The 25,745-nt window shown below is 36.7% G+C and overlaps 1 protein-coding gene across 3 annotated transcripts in view; it reads left to right on the top strand.

The window, feature by feature from the left end:
* SLC4A4 (solute carrier family 4 member 4) overlaps nucleotides 1-25,745 on the top strand; it is a 396,122-nt gene that overhangs the window by 165,843 nt on the left and 204,534 nt on the right. For all 3 annotated transcript variants that reach the window (XM_023190242.2, XM_023190244.3, XM_023190245.1), the window contains exons 5-6: nucleotides 4,392-4,552; nucleotides 11,315-11,494. In XM_023190242.2, the coding sequence (XP_023046010.1) occupies nucleotides 4,392-4,552; nucleotides 11,315-11,494 (341 nt within the window). The remainder of the gene's footprint in view (nucleotides 1-4,391; nucleotides 4,553-11,314; nucleotides 11,495-25,745) is intronic.

The following is a 25,745-nucleotide window of genomic DNA, read 5'->3' as shown; positions in this document are numbered from 1 at the left end:
CAAACTATGCTGCCAAACTTGGGTAGAAAGAAAAGCTATCACAAGTTTCAATAAACACAAGCCAATAAAGGAAAGGGGTATTGATGTTTTATTTCCAATTGGACACCGCAAATGTGCATCCACTTGTGTTTCTACTTGGCAGATTTACCTGAGCCACCTCTGAAGTACCTGATTTAAGGGCATGGCCATTAAGCACCAACATGTGCACTTATACTGTGGGTCTGGGCAAAGACTACTCTCTCCCAGTCTACACTGACTTCTCTGTCTTTTCTCTACTGAATTACTTTGGGAAATTCTATTTCAGACCGAGTTAATTTTTCTGTAAGAAAAAGACTCAAGGAATTTAATCATCTATGTAATCATATATAGTTATGTCTATGTAGTTGTATACGATAACTTTAATAGTTGATCTAGAATTTTAAGAATTCTCCTTAAAAACCTCATTTTTCCTAGGTGTACACTAGCATTGGCTTCTTTTATGGGTGATAAGGCACTTGTTAGTTAGCAAGAAATTTATCATCATTTCAATAGTTGTACGTAGTTGGAATTTATTTAGTGTAAAGGTCATGTCTGTTTTCCGCTGATACGTTGTTAAGTTAGAGGTCTTGTTTTTTTCTTAATTATATTTAATCATATGATTGGAAAGTTACAAAATTCAGTGATTCCCAGTGGGTCTGTTTTTTCTTCAACAAACGAGTGAAATGCTGTTTATTTGGCAGTCACTGAAAATGTCTTAAACTGCAAAGTATTTTATCATTATTTTTCTAAGACCTTGGAATAAATAAACTTCACCTAATAAACCCCTCCTCTAAGGTTAAAACCATTTTGTCATTGCAAGTATTTAAAAAGCCTGCTTCTGAAACAAATTTTTCTGTAACTTGTCAAGTACTGAAACAAAAAGAAAGTGGGAAACTTACTGCAAATATGTAGTTATTCTTAGTTATTATGAAGGGGAGATAGTGGCTTTTAGTATACTCTACAGTAAAAAGTCTGTTTTTATTTATTTATTTTTTAAACGTAATTACATGTTTCTAAAGCACCTTTGTAGATTCATTGGCACTTGGATAGGGTGAACTTTGGTACTTTTGCCTTACCCTTTTCTTTAATGGGCTCTGATTTGAATTGAGTAGTTTTCAGTTTTTTTTTTTTTTCTTTCTTTCTAAATCCAAATTTGTCCTTGATATGCAAGGAGGCTAGACAAAGCATGTGCCGTTTCTGGAATGAAACTGCCTGAAAATGATCTATTTAAATGGGAAAGCTAGTATCTTATGTCCAAAAGGATTTGTTGGAAGTATAATCAGTTCCTTAAACAATTAGAGCAATACATTTTAAAGGAATTTAATAGGCATTTTTCCAGAGTTCTCCTTATGCTGTAAGCTGTGCTGTAATATGACATCATCACAATGTTCAATATTTACTGAACTTAAAGTAAAATAGATGCTAAACTGAGCTATGAGATAATATTTATCCCTTATAAATATAGATTTTAAGGAACTGGCTAGTTTTGAGAATTTATATTTCCATTCCTTTATGGTTAAATCTTGACCTAAAGAGCTGGTGTAATCCAGAAGGGTGAGTAATACTATTTCATAAATCCACCCTATTTTGGATTTATGTTTTCCAAATGCACTTTTTAAATGTATTCAAAGTCATATTTAAGTCTAACCAAGTTGCCTACAATATAAACTATGGAGAGGAGTAAATAAAAGATGGATCACAAAGAACAGCAATGGTTTTGCTTCTTTTTCTTTTTAAATAAAATCTTATTAAACTTATATTATTTGGACAATTGAAGATTGTCGTAGCCTATTCAGGCTGCTGTAACAAAATACCATAGACTGGGTAGCTTACAGACAACAAAAATTTAGTTCTTATAGTTCTGGAGGCTGGGAGGTCCAGTATCAAGACACTGTCAGATCCAGTGTCTGGTGAGAGCCTGCCTTCTCACACATGGCACTGTATCATTGTGTCTTTACATGGTGGAAGGGGCTAGATAGCTGTCTGGGGACTCTTATGAAGACATTAATCCATCTAATCACCTCCCAAAGGGCCCATCTCCTTACCATACCCTTGGGGGGATAGGATTTCAATATATGAATTTTGTGGGGACACAGACATTCAGACCATAGAGAGGATGATGGCAGAAAAGAACTACTATATATAAGTGAGGCTTAGTTTTTTTTAAGGAATAGATTTGGCAGTACAGGCTGTTGGCAGCTGATAGAAGTGGGGGCTCATTTAGGAAAGATAAGAGGGAAGTAAAGGCCTTGTAAAACACTCCCCTTTACAGGGCTTCTAGCTGCTCCATGTCATTCATCTTGGACTTAAATTCTATGACCAAATATTGTATCCCTCAGAAAATAAGCATACTCTTAGGAATTCAAGAATAATCAAGGAGTCATTACACTCTTTATAGATGACATAATTCTAGATAACTCTGACTTGCTTTCATGTATGATGGTATCTTCCTTTTTGTAGAGTCTTATCTTGAGCAATAAATTATAGTATCATATAAAAATATGATTCATATGCCAATTACCAGCAAACATGCTTAGAGATTCTATGAGCAAGCATGAAAAGATGATATACCTGAAGTTAACCAATGTAACATTCTCCATCAAAAATGGATTAGTCTCAAGATAACTCTAATCACCTTATTACCTTTTACAGTTTTGGTTAAACCCATAGAATTATTTCAGTGTGATATAAAATTGTCATTTTTTTTTCTCCCAGTTCCTTCTATTTCTTGGCTGTACCTTGAACCAAAGTGAATAATCACACACACACACACACACACACACACACACACACACACACACACAGGAATATTAGAAGTCTTTCATTCTGTTTTGGAATGTGTCACAGCTACTTTTGTAGAAATAAACCAAGTCCAGTCCCGAAGTTTCAGAGCTTCTTTGGTGGTATTGTTGACCTTTTAAACTCATGAGGTAAACAGTAAAAATCTCCCTTCCTGCATTTTTGGGGAGGATGCAGGGAGAAGAAGGAGGGTCTTAGAATTGTGGGTAAGGTTGATACAAGGTTGCCACTGACATGGGAGTTGCCTGGCTGTGAGAGCCTTCCTGAGAAGAGCATGAGGGGAGAAAGTCTTTAGATACAGCTAAAATACTTCTCAAACATATGGGTGCTGGGCTTGATTAAAATTCTAAATTTTCTTTGACATTGTGGGCTGATCACTTGATCTATTTTCACTCCTGGTTCTACTAATGTGTTTTTTTCCCCCTCCTCTGGGGGTGGTACGAGGTCTATAAATAATACCCTATGTAGAGCTTCCTCTGATCTCTGCCCTTTGTTCTCATCTTTAGTGAGTTAGGTGAGTGTTTAGCTTTTTCTGGGAAAGCATTTTTCAATCATTAAACCTTTGGGTGAAGAATGTAGAAAAACAATTTTTATTCCATCTTTATCTCTTTCAATATCTCTCAGAAAGTTGAAAGTGAAAGAAGCCTTTTTGTTAGTGTCATGATGAATAGCAAAATGATGCTTTCTCATTTTCCTTTAACAGTGTAGGAAGTGTCTGTTTGTGTAATATGTGGGATATAAAGTCTGTCAAATGTGTTTTGCTCTCATTTCCATTAAGATTTTTTATTGCTATATATTGCTAAATTATCAAAATGTCTAGGAGTCTTAGAAAGCAGAAGCTAGAAAAGAGGGTTGTTCCATTGCTAAGGTTAATAGGCGATCTCGTATTATCAGAATAATCTGTTGTTCACCGAGCTTATGTGTATTTAAGCACACGTGGAACCAGACTTGAAGGGTAAAGCTTTTAAAATCACAATAAGAGGGGAATATGCATCAATTGAGATATGTGTATTAAAGGAAGACACAACAAAACATGTCGGTCTTCCTTAAGCATCAATAAAACAAAATTTTACATTCATCTGGCCACTTCACACATCATGTTTCTTATGTCTGAGATAAATATTGGTTCATCACCGATATTTCACCTTATTTAAACTTGCCTCGTGAAGTCACAACAGAATCCTCACAGTGGTGGCTGTTTTTATGCACTGTAGGCTGTACCCACATGGAGAATTTTGAAATGCATATTTTTCGACCTTATTAAAAAAATTAGTTAAATAATTGGTCTTAAGGATCTCATGGTTACATATAGGCAGATAAAAAGCCAAGGATGCTTTGGCTTCTCTTGCTTTGCTTTTTTTCCTCTCTAACTTCAGGGGAAGGAGCAGTCTAGTGCTTCTCTTTGGGTGTATTTATGAAGATTATGTAATTAATGATATAATAAGCTATTAATACTCCACAAAAGGAGACATTTTGGAAGTGCTGGAAGGGGTGAAGATGGAGGGGTTAAGACTGCTATTTCTAGAGGAAGTTAGAACACTTTTAATTGCTCTTCACTAATCTCATCTTCCTAGGTGGATCAAGTTTGAAGAAAAGGTGGAACAGGGTGGGGAAAGATGGAGCAAGCCCCATGTGGCTACACTGTCCCTTCATAGTTTATTTGAGCTGAGGACATGTATGGAGAAAGGATCCATCATGCTTGATCGGGAGGCTTCTTCTCTCCCACAGTTGGTGGGTAAGTATGCTGTTTGAAGTTTGTATTATTTTTTTCGGCTTTACCTATCCACAAGTCTCCATCCAGGCAGATGACTAGTAGTGTAAGCAGAGTTAAATATTTTATAACATTTATTCTCTCTTTTTGTATTATAATATTAGTATGATTTATTGCAAGAAAATCTGAAAAATGTAAAAATATTAAGAAAATAGTAAACTATCTTCCATGACATCTTCCCCTGGTCATTGTTGGCATTTTGAAATATTTCCTTCTAGCTTTGCTTCCCAATCCTTTCCCTATGCTTTTCATTTTTTTTTTTTTTTTTGAGACAGTGTCTCACTGTGTCACCCAGGCTGGAGTGCAGTGGCGCAATATCAGCTCACTGCAACCTCCTCCTCCTGGGTTCAAGCAATTCTCCTGCCTCAGCCTCCCGAGTAGCTGGGATTATAGCTGCCCGCCACTTGTGCCTTACGTACTTCAGATGCATGAAAAGTGTGGGGCTTCTTTGCAAATCTGACTAACAAGCTCTCTGAGAAAGAACCAAGTGTATATACATCAGCCAGACATATGCCTCACTTGACAGCTAATCTTTTCTTCCAACACAAATGCTGCGGCATTCATATTATCTATAATATAAAGAAATGGATGTCATAGGTAAGCCTTTTGTCTACAGCTATGCAAAGAAACGTTGCAGTAACTCTAATATTAGACAAGAAAGTTACACTGGTCACCTTCTGCAGGTCTTTGATCCACATCTTCTTCCCCACAATCCCAGGGCAGGCACACTGCAGACCCCTTGGAAAAGTGCAGTCATCGCTACAGGTCCAGTGCTCACCTGGTTATGGAATTTCCTAGGAATAAGAAGTGGAGCCCCCGCACTTCTTTTTAAGAAAAATGTGATCTTTGGCACACCTAGATCTGAAGGGTAATACGACAGTTTAGGCCAAGCCACTGATAGAATTTGAAAACAATGGCTCCAGTTTGGAATGCAGTGGTGCGTGCCCAAGGTGTTCAGCATGATGAGTTAGCATTCAATGCACAAAGTACTAACTACAAAGGAAGCCAACACTGCCCTGTACCATGAGGTTCAGTGACTTTGATGGTGGTGATACAAATGATACTTGGCACCAATGTGACCTAACTCAGTCATTTACCTGTAATGTCCTGCTGGATCCATGTCCCACCCAGCCTTTCTCCACATGCAGCTAAAGGGGCTTGACTTTTGCCTACAGTCAGCTCTAACCCAGGAACTAGACTATTTCTCTTCTTACAGATGATTTAAGTCCTATTTTACAGGTGATGAAACTGAGGTCCAGAGAAGCTTAGAGTGCAAGTCTAAGATCAAAGACTTCTAGAAATCTAGTGTCTGGACTTCCAGTCCAATATAACCAAGGATGGGTGAATAAAGAGACTCCATTTATAACATTAATCTTATGCCAATAAGTGAAAGTGAACGTAAATCTGTGCATATTAAATGAAAAATAACTAAAAAGGAAAAGTACGACTGGACGTGGTGGCTCATGCCTGTAATCCCAGCACTTTGGGAGGCCGAGGTGGGTGGATCATTTGAGGTCAGGAGTTTGAGACCAGCCTGGCCAACATGGTGAAATTCCCACCCCCACCTCTACTAAAAATACAAGTGAAGAAGGGAGAGGACTTATGTGAAGATTCTGGACGGACATGTATTTTATACATTTATTCAGCAGTGGTACATGAGCTTCTACAATGTGCCGAACACTGTTCTAGGCCTTGAAATTAGGGTTTGCAAATCTACCACTTTGTAAATGAGACAAGGTACATGTCAACATAGGTACAAATCTGCATATGTAGTTAGAAAATAATGGAGGAAACAGAGTTTTGTATAGCATTTTCATACTTAACAAGGCAGGTGAAGCTGAAAATGGAAATCTGATATATGAGAAGAGATCTTGGATTATGGTACCCAGGGGGAGTGGAACCCATCTACAAAGACAGAAGCAAACAGAAAGAATGATTTTCTGGGCCATCTGTTCCATTGCCTTTTTTCATTTATTAAAAGCTGCAAGAGAGATTGTTATCCAGAAAAGTATAATGATTGACAAAAATCCATCCAGTTTTTGAGTGAAAATTCTAATTTCTGCATTCTCAGATGTATTTGCTGTCTACGTACATGTCTATCCCATTATAAATAGTTTATCCAGATATTTCTGCATGTCACCTAGCAGAGTGTAGAGAAGTGAGTCAGATGGAGAAACACTCAGTGCCTTCATGAACAGGAGAGAACATTCCAAACGGTGTGGTAGACAGAGCTGGAAACAGTTGAACAGCATCTCTGCTGTGCTTGGAACTGATCAGCAAGCGTGATGAAAGTTAAAAGTTGAATTACACACTTGGATGTTTCTGTAAAACTGTCTTTGGGATCTTCATCACCAGGAAGAGCCATCTTGAGCTTCTGGTCTTCAGCAACCAACTGACCCTTTTCATGTTGTAGAAGAGACAGTACCACATTATACTGGAACGTCTTTAGCCAGTGGCCAAAGAGAGAAGGTTTTGGTATTTACTACATGTAGGAGAGGTTAACCAAGCATTTTGTGGTTTCCTTTCAATTTTTCATTACTTTTTATTATCAGCTGTGAACTTTTTCTCTAACCTCCATGCATTTACTTTAAAAATTGTCATTACATGTTAAAATTTGACACTACTAGGTCACTTTGAAGTATCATCACTCACTAATATGTTTTCTCTGCAGTCCCTGGGGCAAGCAGTCAGAGAGCCAGTGCTGTCATCCCGGAGCTGATAATACAGAAAAACAGTTCAGGGGCAAATAACACATCACAAGTAAAACAAAGAGGAGGAAGAGGGCCAGATTTCCAGAAATGGGGCGAAGAGCATGTTTGAAAGAGTGTCACTAGCTAAAAATATCTTAATCCTTTGAAATAATCAAAACCCTACAGAGGGTAAAACATGGAGGAAACGGAGCCCTTATTTCATCTAAATGACAGATGATGGCACAGTAACTTAAAGTTATAGTCATTATTTGGTTATTTAAAAAATCCTTTTATAGCAGTGGGTGAGGTGGAGTTGTTTTGTCCCAACTCATGCCAATACTTCTGAGTTGAGAATAATGCACAGCTAATTCTCAAGATGCATCTTCCCTCACACCCCAATGTTATATCAACAAATGAGAAGAAAAAGAAATAATAGCAAACATGATTATATCAAACAAACTATAGCTGCTTTTCATCTTCCTTTGCAGTCCACCTGCTACCCCTCACCAGCCTGCCTCTGAGAGGCGTCTCACCCTGCAGGCTCAAAGACAGTGCCACACCATGTGAGGGCCCTGCACCACGGTGCATGACTGTTTAAGCAGGTGTTACTTCTCACACTTACGTAAAAATTCCAGCCTATTTTTGATTCTTCTCAGGACCTCTACTTGATTTTTTCGTGAAGAACGCCTTCTGAATGTTAATAGAAAAATTTATCTTTAAAGTGTTATAAAGGATAAAACATCATTTTCACAGATTATTTTAATAGCTTTATTGTTAGTATCCTCATTGTAATTCTACATTTAAAGAGTGTCATTCACGTATGAAGCCGAGTCTATGGGAATTTTCCTCCCCTCTTAAGTTAAAAAAATTATAAGCCATTTCAGGTATTTTACCATGATGGGAAGTGAATTGGGAAAATGTAGCTCTATTTTTGGAGTCTCATTTTTATATTTAAAGGCATTCCTGAGCTGTACGTGTTGGCAGATGTATCAGTCCTATTGTTTCTTACTTTTTATACGTTTTACATTTTCAAAATGATAACTTTTCTAGTCACAAAACTAATGCATGTTCATTTTAAAATAACCTGGAAAACTGTTACATGTAAAATTAAAAATAGTCACTAATCTAATCTCTCAGAGCTGTCCTCTCAGCATTTTTTCTGTATAACTCTGTTTGCACATATATAATTGATTTTACAAAATGGGATCATACTACATCATTTTAGTCTTTTTTTTAAACATAATATAATATGAACCCTTTAATGTCATTAAATAGAAATAAAAGCATTACTGTAATGGCTGCAAAATATTCAATAAAGTATTCTTGGGCGTTTAGATTGCCTTCAAGTTTTAATTATAAAGAAAAGAAGTGAACATCTTTATTATATTGTTGTGAAATTATTTCTTTAGTATACATTTCTAATGGTAGAATATTCAAAAAGTGTGAACACAGTACAGAGCTTTTGTACTGCATAGTCAATACCGCAACATTGTCATCAGAAATGGAATTGCCCATTGAATACCTTTCACGTCATGGGGGTTGATTCAACTTTTTAATTTTTATTCCTTTGACAAAAAAACCTCATAATTGGTCATATTTGTATGTTTATTTAAATTATCTTAATCTTGAAGTTGAATACTTATTTATGTATTTTTGACCCTTTGTATTTCTTTTAAGAATGTTTGTGATCTTTGTCCATTCTTCTGTCACATGGCCATCATTCTCTTAGTTTGCAAAAGCTCTGCATATATCAATTACTTTTTTTCTCTAGAGCTTAGTTTTTAAATAAAGAAAAATATTGTATGACATGGAGAAAGATCTAAACTTAGAGTCAGAAAACCTGGTTTTATATAGGAGTTTTGCCTCTAATCAGTCCATGTCTGTGGGCAAGTCACTATGGCCCTGTGTTCTCATCTGCATAGCAAGAGGTTGAACTTCATGCTCCATGAAGTTCCTATCAGCTCTGCTATCATCTAGAGTTGGCACATTCTCTCCCTATTGGTAGCGTCTGTGGGATTTTGAACACTGAAGGCTTAATTTCAGTGTAGCTGTGAAACGTTACTGCCCCCACTTTCCTTTGAATGATTTTGTAGTTTATGCTTAAAGAGATCCCTATAATGTTGGCCGTTTTAATGGAAACTTAATGAAGGGCATAAAGCCACACAGGTGTTTTAACCTGTTCTAACTGGTGATTTCCAGGCATTAGTAACAGAGGACCGGCTGTGCATATATAAAGATTGGTTTGAGATTTCAAGGGAGGGCAAGAATAGAGGGAGACCCTGCCAGGAAGAGTAGATAAGAAACACTTTAGTCTACAACCCTGAAATTAGAGTAGGAGTTTGATAACACTCATAGGAGATATGGTGGGGCAGTTTGTTTGTTTTTCTGGGTCTTCTGTAAAATGGACTTTCCACTTTAAAAGGACTTAAAGGAAAAGTAGAGGGGTTGTGTTTTGTAGGCACCTGATTATTTACTGTGGAAGAGAGGTTTAATTGTAATTACAGGATCAATTCTGATAGTTTTACTGAGTGGGGTTTGTGTAGTTTAAAATACTCAGAGCTAAAAGCCACTCTCAAACCAAAACATTTCTATGGGAGAAACTCTTCCTACCTTGCCCAGATTCCTTAGCAAGTGGTCCCATGTTATGTAACATTTATGGCACCTCTGTGAGGCATGTGATGAAAATCCTGGACTCAGCCTCTGCTTGGCTTCCAAATAGCTGATTGTACACTGTGTGAATTGCCAGTTTCTAGCTATAGGTTGTGAGGCCAATTCTGTGAGTGCTTAGAAGATGGACTTTTGAGAAGTTCAGTTATGCCCAAGCAAAACCCCTTGAACATCTGTAACTTCTCTTTACAAAGAAGTGGGAATCCTTGGGAGATGCTGTTATCCTACCAGTACCCATCAATTTTCTTGCCAACCTTTTAGAAAAGAATAGTTATTGTTCATTTCTCTACATTTATACACTAATGTTTGCCCAAGAGGAAAATATGAATGTGTGCTAGATGCATCCATGTGCCAGAAAGGGAGCCGTGGGATCCATTACTTTCATTCTGTGCAGAGGACAAAGGTTCTACTTGCATACATCGAGACAGACTCCTACCAATGCATATCTTGCACAGATTCTGTAATGTTTTGTCCTCAGCCCCATTCTGGCTGGAGATAAATGTTGGCCTGTCGTGAAGATGTAGAGTAGAATGCACCAGGCTTCATTTATGCTATACTGCTGACGTGCTGACTTGTGAGAAAGAGGGTTTCTTATTTTCGATTGGAATAAGAACTTACCTTCCAGCAGAATGACCTATGAGCAATTTCTGTGAAATACACTCATCTTTCTGGTTAAAATCTTATGAAAAACAGAGTAATAGAAACTTTACATTTTTTTGGTAGTAAGACTAAGATATTAAAATTTCATTAAAAATTTCAGTCAGTTTATACTTTAAAATGTCCAATGGAAGTATATTGGAAAGTCTTTAGTTGGATCTGAACAATAAGTCTCCTTTCTTAGAAAAGACTACAACATAATTTTGTAGTTTAATCTTTCTTTCATTGGATTAACTGGTGTTCAAATGATCTGATATTGAGTATTGTTTTCTTTTGCTGTATTCTATTATTAAGTACATATAACATAGAAGAATTTGGGAAAATAGATTTTAAAAATCAACAATGTCATTACTTTAAATTTTCTATACTCTTTTCAAGTTTTTAAATATCATTTCTATTTCTGATATACCTTTGCTGTGAGTACATGAACTTTTTGACTCTTTCTCCCTTTAATTGAAAAATATAAATTACTGACTTATTATGTTACAGAATAATCTGACTTATGTGAATACACCGTAACTGGGATTGAAAAAAACATAAAATGAATACTCTAATATTTGTATCTCTGTCATCAATGCCAGTATCTGTGGAAAACAATATCTTGATGTGAAATTTGAGGATAATATCCATAAAGTTAGAGTAAAAAAATAACTTTGTGGTCTTGTGACTGAGTTTTGTTTTTTGCTTTTGTTTTGCTTTGTTTTTGTATCAGAGATGATCGTTGACCATCAGATTGAGACAGGCCTATTGAAACCTGAACTTAAGGATAAGGTGACCTATACTTTGCTCCGGAAGCACCGGCATCAAACTAAGAAATCCAACCTTCGGTCCCTGGCTGACATTGGGAAGACAGTCTCCAGTGCAAGTAGGATGTTTACCAACCCTGATAATGGTAATGCAGAGGCCAGCTGGCTGCTGCTTTCTCTTACTTGTCTCGCTTACCTTTATACCATCTCCTGTCATCTTTGTTTTAACCCTTCTCCATATTTCTTCTTTTCTTGCTTTCATATGCCATAGTCATTTCATGGTGATATTTTTAATCCAGTTGGGCAAGTTTGCAGTCTTGCTGGAAAGATTGCCGCAGTTGTTGTAGGCTGCTAATGCTATGGTGACTTGCTTACTCCATATACATCTATTCTGATTGATGGAGGTAGTTCAGTAGTAACTCTGTGATGAAACAATATAATATTAGAGATGAGTCAGCAAATTTGTAGACTATTGAGTACCTCTGTCAGTATGTTTTCAACATGGTGGTTTGCCAGAATTAGGAGGAGAATAGTAAGATATGATAAATGCCTTGAAATCTCCTATCACAAAGTGTTTGCTTGTATGTGAAATGGTCTCCAGTCTATATAAATGATGACTTCATCAAAGTAAGACTCAATATTATTTTTTACCTCTAATGAAACTAATCTGATTTTTGATATATGATAATGATAGGTCCAATAATAATTATTCAAGATGGGATATTAACCCCATTATTTAACGATAAGTAAGACACTATATCCTATCTGTAGTTTATTAATTTACCAGAGTTTCCTGTAGAATGTCTGTCTTTTGTATCATTGCCTTTGTTTCAAATAAATTTCATGATTGGGAGCAATCTGAGAAGGGAGAAGTCAGTTTTCATGAGGTATGGAAAATAAAGGTATGGTGGAAAGAAGCACTAAGCATTGGGCTGATAGGGTTAGGTCTATCCTCCCATCCCACTCCCAATCTTTCTTAGTATTAAGAGAGATGAGGCCGGGCACGGTGGCTCATGCCTGTAATCCCAGCCCTTTGGGAGGCCAAGATGGGCGGATCACGAGGTCAGGAGATGGAGACCATCCTGGCTAATACGGTGAAACCCCATCTCTACTGAAAAATTACAAAAAATTAACTGGGTGTGGTGGCACACACCTGTAGTCCCAGCTACTTGGGAGGGTGAGGCCAGAGAATTGCTTGAACCCAGGAGGCAGAGGTTGCAGTGAGCCAAGATCACGTCACTGCACTTCAGCCTGGACTACAGAGCGGACTCCATCTGAGAAAAAAAAAAAAAAAAAAGAGAGAGAGAGAGATGAGTAGATAAAGGTGATTCTAATTCACTGCCCTCAGCTGCACTTTCAGAATAACATAAAACCAGTTGACATGGAAAAAGTTGGAATAACTGAATTGCAACGCAGCCACTCCATTTCTGGAAATGGGTTTTCTCTTCTTAGTATTAAAGGTAACTGTTGGCTGGAAGAATGCTGCTAGCAGATTTTCTGGGTATATTTTTTAGACAAAACTGGTTATGTGCAAATAATTAAAATAAAATGCTTTTTATAAAAAATTTACAAAAGAGAATTGAATCTGCAGTATTTCTACTACAATTTGATGGTTCTACTGTTACCTAGAATATTGCTGCTGATGGGAAATGTTTTGGTTTTTGTGTCTCCCCTCGCTTTTTTTTGTCGTTTTAATTGTGTTTTTGGAGAGAGGGACTACTTAATGGCTAGAAAGTTATAGAATGAGTAGTTTATTATAACTGATGTCACAAATATTTTATTTAACAATGTATATTTTTGAAATTATGACAATTAAAGTTGAGGTTACTCTTTTATTTCTTATTTAATAATCCACTTTCTCATGTAAAATGAAATCCCAGTATTTGGTGCTTTAATTATTTTATCATGGGGTTGGGGGAAGTATAAAGAAGTGAAAAAGTGCATTGTTTTCAAATATTGCTGTATTTTCAAAAAGAAGAGGAATGAATATGGCATGCAGGAGGCTTTCTACCAGTATGGTGAACTTTATTTCCATGGAACTGCAGGCAGATTAGAAATTAGGAACAGATGGATCTTGGCAGCCAGAATCTTGTGCTTTAGGAGAAAGTATTTGGATGAGTTAATATCGCTTGCCATTCAGTCTTTCATTCTATCTGTAGATCTGTGTACTTCAGAGAAAAGTTGAAATTGCCTTTGTCATCCACCTTTTCACTTGTGAGATGTTATATATGCTGGGCAGAAAGCAAATAGGAAGGGCAGGCATTTCTTTTCCAGTTCTTCAGCTGATCAGCTTACACTCTGAAGCATGGAATATGATTAGACCTTTTAAAACATGTTGTTATTGGCCTTAATGCCACCTAACTTCTTTTAAATATCCAGAGGCAAGATTTAGCTTTGAGAGATCTTTTAGCAATGAATTTTGTACGCCTTCAAGGTACATTCTTATAAATTATCAAATGGCAAATTTTTGGCTTTCTAGAGGTGCTTGTTCTTAACTGGAAAGTTTGCAGAGTTACCTTTATATGTTAGGGTTTAATTACTTAATATCTTTAAAAACTATGAAATGTTCTTAGAACAAATTTCTAAACAAATGTTCTTAGAATAAATTTCCAAATACAATTTCTAATAAATGAATGTTCTTAGTTTAAATTTCTATGTAAGAATTATAGAACTACTGTAGGTAGAATTATTGCTATAGTTTTAATAGACCACGATCTTTCAATCTGTTGTAGTTGGAGCTAGATTCTAATATCTCCATGTAAAACTTAGATAAATGTGTATACCTTTGTCTTCTATCATAGGCTATAAAATATACTCAGTGACATTGCCAACTGTAGTTATAGCTAGCAACAATGTAATAAATAACTGAAATTTATAGAGATAACTTCAGAGTTGTGAATTTTTTCATTTCCTGGTGGTGTACTGGAGCGAGCTCTAATCTACTCAGGAGGGCCAATTGTTATCAGGGATTTGCAAGCTGGTTGTTAAATATAGCTACTATTAAAAATTAAATTATATAAGCATACAATTAAATAATTATATTAAAACAAAGATAATAAATAGTGAAAATTTATTGTTTTCTGCCTGTTTCACTATATTTTACTGTAGTCTGTGCTCTTAAGGTTATTTGTATCTACTGTGTCTGTATGGTGGCAGAAATGCTGTAGAATAGTGTGCCATTGTGCATCTCTTTCCAGCTCTGCATTCAGTGACTATATCGGTACTTGAAATGGGCCGTTATGGTAGTATTTACCCCATAGAAACCAGCAAATGCTACAAATTAGGGCTTAATTTTTTAAATTTTTTTTGGTCATTTGTCTCTAGGCTTAAAGAAGTGATGGAGAAAATGCTAATAACATAGATTACATTTAAAAGTGTAAAGTGTCCATAGCTGTTAAAAGGAATAGCAGAAAAAAGTTGAAGAACATTTTTTTCAGTAATCAAAAACTGTTATCTGATTTAGGAAAAGAATCACCCACAGCATTGACAAATAGATGAAGTCTGACATATTCAATCTTCATTATTTCACTTTTGTCTTACTGGTTAACATACGTAGTAATATTAATCAACAAATGTCACAAATATTTGTTGGATATTTGATGGATGTTGGAACTATACTCATTTGCCAGTTGCGACCATATGTTAGCTACTGATGTAAGAGTTTGACCAAGATCAACTAAAGTATTGTATGGGAATCAACTAACTATATGCAATTTACAATACAGTATTGTATATTTTATTATTATTTATATAAGGTGTGTTACATATTGTTGTAGGACTTTTCCTTAGTTCAGTTAAAGGTGGGGTCCTTGTCACCACCATGAAAAATTAGGCTTGCAGACAATTTGAAGAGTGAGAAAGATGGAATTTATTGGGCAAAAAGGAAAAAAAGGGAAGCAGAGACTCTCAGCAGAGCGAGAGTCCTGGTAGCACAGGCTTCTGCCTTGCAGATTGAATCCCATGTACCACCCGGGAGGAGGGGGGGCCGGGCTTCTCCCCACTGCAAACAGAGCGAACTTCCCAAGGCTCTACCCCAGTGCACACTCCTCCTAGTGCACAGGCCAGTGGGAGTTTCTCCAGGAACCCCTTTATACTTGGTTGTCACAATATCCTTTATATCAGTAAAATTCAACACATACGCATGCACACACACTCACACATTCATATGTAAATATGTTTTTTTCCCCTGGAAACTGGTTTTCAAATATTTACTGGCATATCCACTATCAGCACACTACTGTCTTTATTCCTAGCTAAAGACTAACTCTCATCTTTTAGCATCCTGGTATGGCTTGGGCTTCAAGATGATTTTATGTTTTTAAAAAACAGCAAAAACACTTTTTATCTGTAATAAATCAGGGAACAATGAAGCGAGCTTTCAAAATGCTAATTATTGTGAAATTGCTACTTGTCTGAGACATGTGTAAATTCTATGGGCATGTCTGCCAGGTTCTAAATTTTAGGCAAGTGCTAACATTTCTCAATATATTAATGGAGGCCTTTCTGTAATGTTGCATGAAGAAATTAATGAGGTTTTAGGTCATTCTGGTGTTGGATTTTTCTTTACCTACTTTTTATTTCTCACTATTGTTTTAGGTTGAACTATATGAAATTGTAATTTTTGTGGGTAAAATTAAGTTGTCAGCAGTTTCATATGATTCTACCTAATGATTCTACCTAATGATTACCTAAGAGATACTTAGCTAATAATTCTGTATTATTTTAGAGCATTATGAAAAAATAATGTTTAAGCCTGGAAATATTGCTTGATAGCATTTTAAAAATATAGATGCATTTAGTTTGCTTTTCATTAGGAAGCAAAAGTAAATTTTATTCTTAATTGGTATTCATTCAATAAATATTTAATAAGATGTTTATGACAAGGTTAACAACTGCATTTTAAAAAGTCATGGTTTATAAGATGAGCCATTTTTTTAATGTACCATTTAAATGGATACTTTTTATGTGTATTGTCTTATCCCAAAGCTTGCAAGAGATGGTTGAGACCTGACTTTAAGGACCCAAACCAGTGAGGAGCCTGAATTTGAGTATTCACCTTTTACTATCTTTGTAGAAAGTTGGGTAAAGCCATCATCGACCTGTCCCTGATTTTTTCCTGACTTCCTCATTTTTTCTACCTAGATTACCATAAAGATCAGTTCCTTGCCTTCCAAGGTCTGGGAGTATAGATGCCCTTTATTGAGAATTGGTTTTAGTAATCTAATTGGATCTAGAATATAGATTTCATTTTTCCTTAATCTAATTTTATGACCTCACTTTGTATTAGTGAAAAGTTTTTCTTTTTTCAATAAAAACATGGAAAGGTAATTTAGTAGTTGCTTTTGATGTCTGTAAAAGAGAGATAATAAAGAATAAGAAAAAATATATAAAATGTTTAGAGTGGTAACTGGCACATAGTAATCACTCCACAAATGTTAGTAAATTATATACAATATGTTTAAGCACAATTAGGGAAGAAAAATCTTATATTGAGTAGGAGTGGTTTCTGGAATGATACTTGCTCTGTAGCTTACTGTTTGAAAAGAAACTAGCAGATATAGTGCTGATTTATTCCCTCCGCCCTTTGTTAAGTGATACCAATAGTCTTTCATTAGCAATGGGAGGTGACGAAGACCTTTCTCATCATAGCCCTCTTATAGAGTAATTTGTTCCCTTCATTGGTTTTATCTTTTGCTAAATGGGTGTCAGGGAAGTCCTAAATCACAATGGAAATCCAAGACTTGGTAAAGTTGTCCCACCAGGGAGATAAGGAGCTGGAGACAGTGGCAGCTCCAAGGAGAGCGGCTGGCTCCTAGACCTCTTGGTGCTTTCCCCATGCCCTCTCCTGGTGCCTGTGGTCTCCTCCATATTTGTAGGCACCCCGGGCCTGCTCCTGCTAGAACCTCTGCATCTTATCTTCAATTTACCACCATTTTCCTCTTTTTTTATTTAAATATGAGAAATGTAATCCACTTGCTCTCATTATGGGTTGCCACTACTTACTCCTGAATCTGGGTTCCTCTGTTTAAGGTTATCTGTCAGGCGGGATGCCACTTCCTAGCTGTCTCCCACATTGCTGGTTTAACATCAGCAATGTGCTGGATATAAAGACACACACCTTTAGGTATTTTTGAAAGCATAGTCTATTGCTGTTACCTACAGTAACAGATAGTCGTTTGCAATGCAGAACAAACAATGGAAAGAAATCAATTTTTATGGTAATAGTAATTTTAGGCTCCAGTGAAATATAAGCGATATTAGTTGGGCTCTTGTTGCATTGGATCTGATTTGAGATTAGGCCCATTTTAACCATTTGGTTTGGTATTAGATCCAGCTGCCTTGACACTGGCTTATATTGGATCTGGCTGGGACCACCACCAGGTCTGGTAGCTTTCTCGTTCCCTTGAGAAATTCTTCACTTTTTACCTGCACTTTGGATCCCAGCTTGCCCATTTGTCTCAGGATGGGTTTTTCTGCTTTCCAGACCATCCCCCCAACTGCCCCATACCCTTGAATTCAGACATGGTCCCTTAATCAATGTGTAAGGCAGATATTTCCCTAACTTGCTTCTGAAGCTGGCCATCATGCTTCTCTAGTTCTCAGATAGATCAGTTGACATCTTGCAACTCTCAGGCCCACATCACCTTAAGGTTAGAATCATCTTCCTGCTTGCCTTTCTGCATATGATTAACTCTTTCCTAAAAGCAACAGCATACATCCAACTGTTTTGTTCAGGACTCTCATTTTCTGTTCATTTTCATAGTGCAGATGAATGTCCTGACCAGAACCCAAATCACGATCAAACTCTTTCCCACCTGAGAATAAGTGAGCCAATCTATGAAAGTTGCTAGCAAAGTGCCTGAATGAAATTCTGTTCCTTAATAACAGTAATTATTATGGTTATTGTTATTATGGCATTTCTAATTCATCCATCAGGCACCATTCTTATTTTCTTATTTTCCTTTTCTTTCTCCAGGCAGATAACTGATTTTCCAAATGTATAATGTGCAGATCTTTAAATAAACAACACATTTTTCTCCAAGGTTCATTCCCTCTCAGTATTTGCTAACGTATTCCACTCTTTATAGCAATAAAGAGTCGGGCTTAAGAGATATAACACAAGTGGGTATTTAGTTGTTTGACATTGAAGGCCTACTTTGTAATCTTCTTGAAGACATGGGACCGTCATTTCCAGAAGTTTCATTCAATTCTTGAGCTAATGTTTAGTAGCAGTGTGGTTATGAGCAATTTACATAATCTCTTTGAGCTTCAGTTTTTATATCTGTAAAATAAGGGTAGTAATGTCTTATTCTGTGCATATAACCAGGAATAAATGAGATACCTTTGTGAAAATTATTAAATAAGCAAAATGTGAGATGCCATTGTGCTTTAGTCCATTCATACTGCTATAACAAAGTACCTTAGATTGGGTAATTTAAAAACCATAGAAATTTACTGCTCACAATTCTGGAGGCTGGCAAGTCCAAGATCAAGGTGCCAGCAGATTTAGTGCCTGGTGAGGGCCCTTTCCTCATAGATGGTGTGTTCTGTGGATCTTCACAAGGTGGAAGGGGCAGACAGATTCCTTTAAGCCTTTCAGGAGAGCATGAATCCCATTCCTGAGGGTGGTGTTGTCTTGACTTAATCACTACAAAGCCTTCACCTTTTAATACTATTGCATTGGAGATTAGGCTTCAACATGAGAATTTTGGGGAGACACAAACATTCAGATCATAGCACACTGTAAGGAACAACTATTATTCAGAAATATTTTAAGGGGAACATTTAGTGACTTTCAGCTTTAAAATTGAGGACAGAACTTCAATTCACTACCATTATTTTGCATTTTATTATTTTCTGTTTCTCTCCATTTTTTGCCTACTACTTCATTTATATGAAAATATTCTTGGAGTTTTATTTTTAAAATAGTGCTACTTTCATTATCGACTTTGCAGATGCCAAATAATACAAAATGAGTTGTCACTCATGGGCTTTCTAGTATTTTTAAATTTAGAGTATAAAGATTGATCATTATGTCTAAGTAATGACAGTTTGAGCTATCAAGAAGTAATATGTGTACAGCAAGATGTTACCATGTAATAAACATATTTTTAAATTTTACTAGTTGACAGTCTGTTTTATACAGTTAGGGTCTGTGAGAGAGTAAAAGAACTGAAATGATTCTCTTTGCCTTTATTCTACCACATGTGAGTACTTTTTTCTTCATTCCCCTTTCCTGGAGAACTCATGTATTTCGAGGACACTGAACTGATTTGCTGCTGTCAACCCTGAGTAAATCTTCTTCCAAGGCTTGATTTCCTTAATAGAGCCACCCTTACCAAGTTTTTTGTATTCCCAAGCCCCATGTTGCTCTGGGAGCAATAGAAGTGTAGGTGCAGATCTGGGACCACATCCTGCTCCCTGTGAAAGAGATATGGGAGAGGGAAGGACAGGGAAAAGTAAGGAGAGAAGGGTAAGCAAGATAGAGACATAAAATGTGAGCACCATGGGCTCATTTAAAGTAGGGATAAATTAAGATCTTCCAAGAATGACTAAGCATGCCTCATTCCACTCAACTCCTGTATCCATAGAAATACAAAGGACGAAAAGGAGATCTTTCTAGGTTTGTGAACCCAATTTCTTAAAAACCACACTTTGAATTTAAAGTAGGCCAGGATTTCTGCCTTTAGTGTTTTCCAACACTCTTCAAGATGTTGAACAAAGGAAATGTCATTCCATTAACGATATTAGTAGTAGCAATAATAATAATGCCTCACATTATTTTAGTACCTGCTATGCATTAGGTATTGTTCTTTATGGCAGCTCTAAGGTATATATCATTTCAGATGAAAAACCTGAAAGTCCAAAATAACTTGTCTAAGCATAGTAAATGTAGGAACCCAGTGTGCTTAATAATCATATGCTAATTCAACCACAAGGGGATGAGCTTCCGCAACCATAATTTATTTCCCACACATCACCAAGTCGAGGTCTCATATGTAATAATGTGATGGTGAAGGGCTCTAGAGGCCATTCTACATCTAAGCAACAAAACACACAAAACATGGCAGACAGTGGAGTGTCTTTATTGGCTTTCCAAATGGAGATTTCTAGGCAACATGTTTCGTGTATTTAGGTGAAATGCTGGTATACTTTTGGGTTAAATTTCTTGTCTATATAGCAGTGCAGAATGCATAGGAAGTATTCGATGACTATTTGAACACATGGCATTGCAATCCCAAAAGAGTCCTAAAACTTCAGTATGAATAAAATTTATTTTCTTCTTAATAGGATTGTTTAAAAAAAGCATTTTTCTGGAGTTTTTTTTTTTTTGTGTGTGTGTGTGTGTGTGTGTGAGGGTATCTATTTGCTTGATTCAAGAAGAGATACCCTCACATGAACAGATTTAGGATTGATGGTTTTGGACAAGTTGATTCTCAAGGGGAACATGGGTCATGTAAAAAAAATTCCTCACAACATCTTTTTCTACGGTCTGGATATTGGATACCATCACTCAAAAGCCTTTGGAGCTATATCTTTCCTCATCAGGTTGTGGTAATAGAAACCATTTTCTACCTTATTTATACTTGAAGTTAGGCAAAAGTGATTTAAAAGAGAATATGTAAGATAACAGCAAGGCTAAGCTGTTTATTTTGTAGCTGAAGTGTAAAAGAGGTACAATGAAAGCATTATGTAGACAAGACATACACAATATATTATTACCATGGTATAAGTGCAGAAAGTTCTGCTCTGGCTTTGGGAATGACTTCTCAAAATTTGATATTTGGAGTTAATTTATGAAGAGAAAGAAAGCAACATGAAAGGGTTACAGAGTTGTATCTCCTCCTGCACAGAAGTACACAGAGGGTCCAACAAATCAAAATGTAGACATTTGCCAATATAAGTAATGGATGTTGTGCAAGTCCCAGCTTTCATGAGGGTATGCTGCCAGATGGCTCCAGTCAGGCTTTGCTAAAACACAGGTGCCGAGTCTCTCTGGGCAGTTCCATTTTCATGCCTGTCTTTGGAGCCAGGTTCTTTGCTGGCGAGTGCCAGGCTCCATTCCACTGCCCCCTTGATGGTGAGGCTCTGTCTCAATGGAGGCTGTATATGCAAAAAGAAATTTCCAGCTTTAGTTCTCAACAGTACACTGACAGGTTGAAGGAAGTAGAGGAGAGAGAAGCTGCTGGGGAACGTTAGTTATCAGCATGAGTTTTGGAGAAGCTGCTGACTTCCAGTACTCATGTTAGAGGCAAGCCATGGTATCAGTGATAAAATTTGGGTACCTGCATACACATTTAGAAGCTAAAGGAATATGAATTCTCATTCTAAAGAAATTAGAAGCTAAAGGACATGTCTTCTTTTGAAGAAGTTTCCTTTGTATTATCAGTTTCTGTCAGTTCTCACTGATCTGGCATTTCACTGGGTCCTTGCCTGGACCTAGATAAATGTTTGCCAGTTGTTTAGCCTAATTCATTTAATTTAGCTAAGTCTGCAGGAATATTGGCTCTTTAAGCGGATCACTTAGTTGTCAAAAGAAATAGGAGGCAAAACTTGGTCAGTATGATAATATACATTTCTAAATGTCTCCCTCTTAACAGAAGCAATTTGGGAACAATCTCAACCCGTTCATTTCTCTTTTTCATTTTTCTTAGTGCAATAAAAACTTGCAAAGAACTTCAATTATGGGAAACAATTAAAAATTCAGATTGCAAAGAGAAGACATCAGATTTGCCTCAAACAGGTGCTGGCACAGATGGCCTGCTCACAAGTCCTGGCTTTATTTACAGCTTTTAAACACAGACAGATAAATTGACAAAAATGTTTCTTGATTTTATAACGTGCTGAATGCCCAAATTTGGCTATAAACTTATATTAGTTTGTAAATGGTTTACTTTAAACTTTGACCTCCCAAGTCATCAGTATTCTTAAAAAGACCATTTGTCTCCCCTGTTGTTTGCACACTTAATGTGAATAGATTATCTCCTATTTGCTATTGGTTGGATATGCCTTGTTTACTGCTTTGATCATTTAATGATTGTCTTTATTAAGTCAAATTGCATGTAGTCTGATGGCTAGATATTTCAAACCTCATTGTGATTCCTTAAAGGATAATTATGCTGTCTATATTTTACTAGCCTTGGAGCATGGCATAGGAATAGCAAAATAAATGACATGGATCCCAAATGAAACTATCTTCAGGAAGAAGTTGATGGCGTTGTTTCATCCAGGTGATAAAATGTATCTGGAGGAACAATACTGTATATTTAGCCTGCAGTATTATTTAATCTTTGCTGTGGTCTAAGATTTGGCATAGGTGCACCAAAGGTTAAAATGTTCAAATTAAAGTGAGTATTAAAGGGCACCAGAAAATGAGGACTAACATACATCCTTAAATTGGCTTATATTAAGGTATTAATTTATCCGTACCCCAGTCCCATGTTTCTGAAGGGGTGAAAAACAGAGGAAATTGAGATCCAACTCTGTATTCACCAAGGAAAATATTTCGGAAGTGAAAGTATGAAATGTTGCTTTCTGCATTTGTGCGTAAGATCCATAGACGTATCTGTTGAGTAGATCATAAGAAAGCTGCTTACTAATATGACACCCTGCACCCTATGCTTTACAAAGCTGTATGTAACTTCCCTCTGTGTGTGCTTATGTGGTTCATAATTATTAACAATCTTGATCTTACATCCTGAGATTACTGTTTATTATGTAAAGCTTTCTTCTTCTGGATACAATTTATGTTTTGTGTATTAGAACTGCAGGGTGGATCATCCATTGGTATTTGGGGAACTATAATGATTGAATGTAATTTTTTTAGACTTTTTCATTCTTTGCTGGGATTCATTTCATCTAAGGGTGCAGGACATGGGAGGGGGTGTGTGTCTTTGTAATATGTCATTGTTCTCCTTTAACCCGCTTGTGTGATTTGCTTTAGTATTTTCTCTTCTTAATTAATGCTTCCATCCTCATCCTTGCTGTGGCTGCTCATGTGTCCTCCTCCTCCTCCTGTCTTCTGCTTCTGACACTAAAGCCCGCAGCCCGCTTGAGAACTCAGTGCCCTGCCTAGCAACCCGCACCTTGGATGATGACCCCCGAGTGCGGCGCACTCCCAGCGTGGGATGGCTAAGTAAGTCAATGGCTGGGGAAAGGGCAAGGAAGGTGGTGGTGGTCGGGAGAGGGAGGGCAGGAAGATCAGGCTTATGGTTACTGAGTGGAGGGAAACTTCAAGAATGCCTGAAAGTGTAAGATGTAAATATTCCTAAAGTCATAATTGCTGACTTATTTCTTCTACTGTCAAAGAGTACAGTAATAAAGAACTTCCTGGGTGATCTGCTGTCCTGAATCCAAGTTGAGGACCTTGTAAGGCAGTGGAAAGACTGTGAGACTAAGGGGTGGGGCTGGCACTGGCAGCCCTCCCTCCTTGGGACACTTCTCTGAACCTCAGTTTCCTCAAGGTGATGCTGAACTTTCTTACTTCAGAGGACTGGGAGGAGGGTCACTGGAGATGAGGTCTCTGAAGGTGGTTTGAAAGCATTCAAGTGCCAAGTAAGAGGAAGAGCTTACTAGGTTAATGATGTTAAATACCTCAAATACCTACTACGTACCAGAAAGACAGAATGTGCTATGGACAAGGAGGATAAGAGAGAATCTTTACTTTTTAAAGTAAAAAAGAGGATAAGAGAGAATCTTTACTTTTTAAAGTAAAAAGGAGGATAAGATAGAATCTTTACTTTTTCAAAATTTAGAGCTTGGTAAAGAGACAAGATTTATGTACCTAAAACCAAAAGAGAACATGCACAGGAAGCTACATGCACTTTCCCAAATATTTCTAAATTGATTATATGTGATATAATTCTTTTAAAGTAGCGTATTAAGAGATGAATAAGGTGATTCCCTGTCCTTGGGGAGTTTCCATTCTAATGAAGGACACAGGACATAAATAGATAACAATTGTATAAAATGATAAGTGAAATGAATGAAAATACACACACACACACACACAAACACACACACAATTGTGAGAACATACCCTTGGCCTGGGAGTGGCAATAATAGAAAAGGATTTTAGAGCAGGTGTTTTTTGGGCTAAATCTTAAAGGAAAAGTATGAGCTTGATACATCCATAAAGTAGAAATGTAATAATTTTCCTTGAATAATAAAAGTTGCAATTACTAAATATGTTATGCTATTTAATTTTCTGAAGACTCTTGTGAAGTGGCTATTGTTATTACCCACATTTGACAGATGAAGAAATTATACTTAGAAAGATTAAGTAACTTGCCCAGATCACATAAGTCATGTGTGTAGGGCAGGACTTCAGCTTCATCATATGGTAGTTTCAACTACAATATTATGGGTGATGCCTTATTGAAGTTAAAGTATAGGAAACTTACATGGTCAGATTACCCAAAAGATCTGCTAATCCCACAATGAAACTCTTAACACTCCACATGATTCTCTCTGCAAGAATCAAGCATTTATTCTAATAAATTCTTTTATTACATAATGATGCCTCTTGTGGAAAAAAAATTCAGGTAAGAGGTTTAGGCCTTGGAATATGAAGTCAGGCACGAATGGGTCTGAATCCTGTATCTACCACTCCTGGCTTCCTGACTTTGGGCAAATTACTCTTTTACTGTAAACCTGGGTATTTCAACCAACTATAAAACTGAGTTAATCTTACCAACATAGGATTGTTGTGAGAATTAAATTAGAAATATGTAAATATCTAGCGTTGTGCTCTGCACTCAGTTAATCCAGCATTACTGCTGATAGCAAAGTGCTTATAGAAATTGCTCAAGAGTTTCTAGCTGTTTTCATTTTTTTAAGTTTTATTTATTCCTTGTCAGACATCCAGACATTGAAGTATTTTTGTGGATCAAGTGTCAAGGAAATTGACCAAAGTCTTCAGTTTGCAGATGATATGGAAATATGGCAGCTATTTGGAAATCAACTTGAGACCAAACCCTGGACCAATCCTTCTGAGAAACACATTTTAGTAATGAGAGAGGATTCTTCTCATTGTCTCTTTATGTCTCTTCCTAAATGATCTGCTTTGATGTATAATCACCTTCCCCAGGGCTTCTAATACTTACTGTATCCATTCAATAAATGAAATAGACACCTATTGAATAACTAAGGTGTGCAAAGTCATGTTAAATACTGCTGGTTCTACCTACCTATTCAACCTCACTTTTGTCTCTTCTCAATATAAACTCTAATCAGCTTGTCTCTTTTCTTTTGTCCTATATCATGGAGAATCCTACTTCCATGTTTTTGTTGATAAACTCTGCCCTTCCAGGAATGCTTCTTCTTTCTTTCTTTCTTTCTTTCTTTCTTTCTTTCTTTCTTTCTTTCTTTCTTTCTTTCTTTCTTTCTTTCTTTCTT

This window comes from Piliocolobus tephrosceles, chromosome 3 (assembly GCF_002776525.5).
Source record: "Piliocolobus tephrosceles isolate RC106 chromosome 3, ASM277652v3, whole genome shotgun sequence".
In the NCBI taxonomy this organism is placed as follows: Eukaryota; Metazoa; Chordata; class Mammalia; order Primates; family Cercopithecidae; genus Piliocolobus; species Piliocolobus tephrosceles.
Note: the sequence above shows the minus strand (reverse complement) of the source record. Positions and strands in the feature narration are given on the sequence as shown.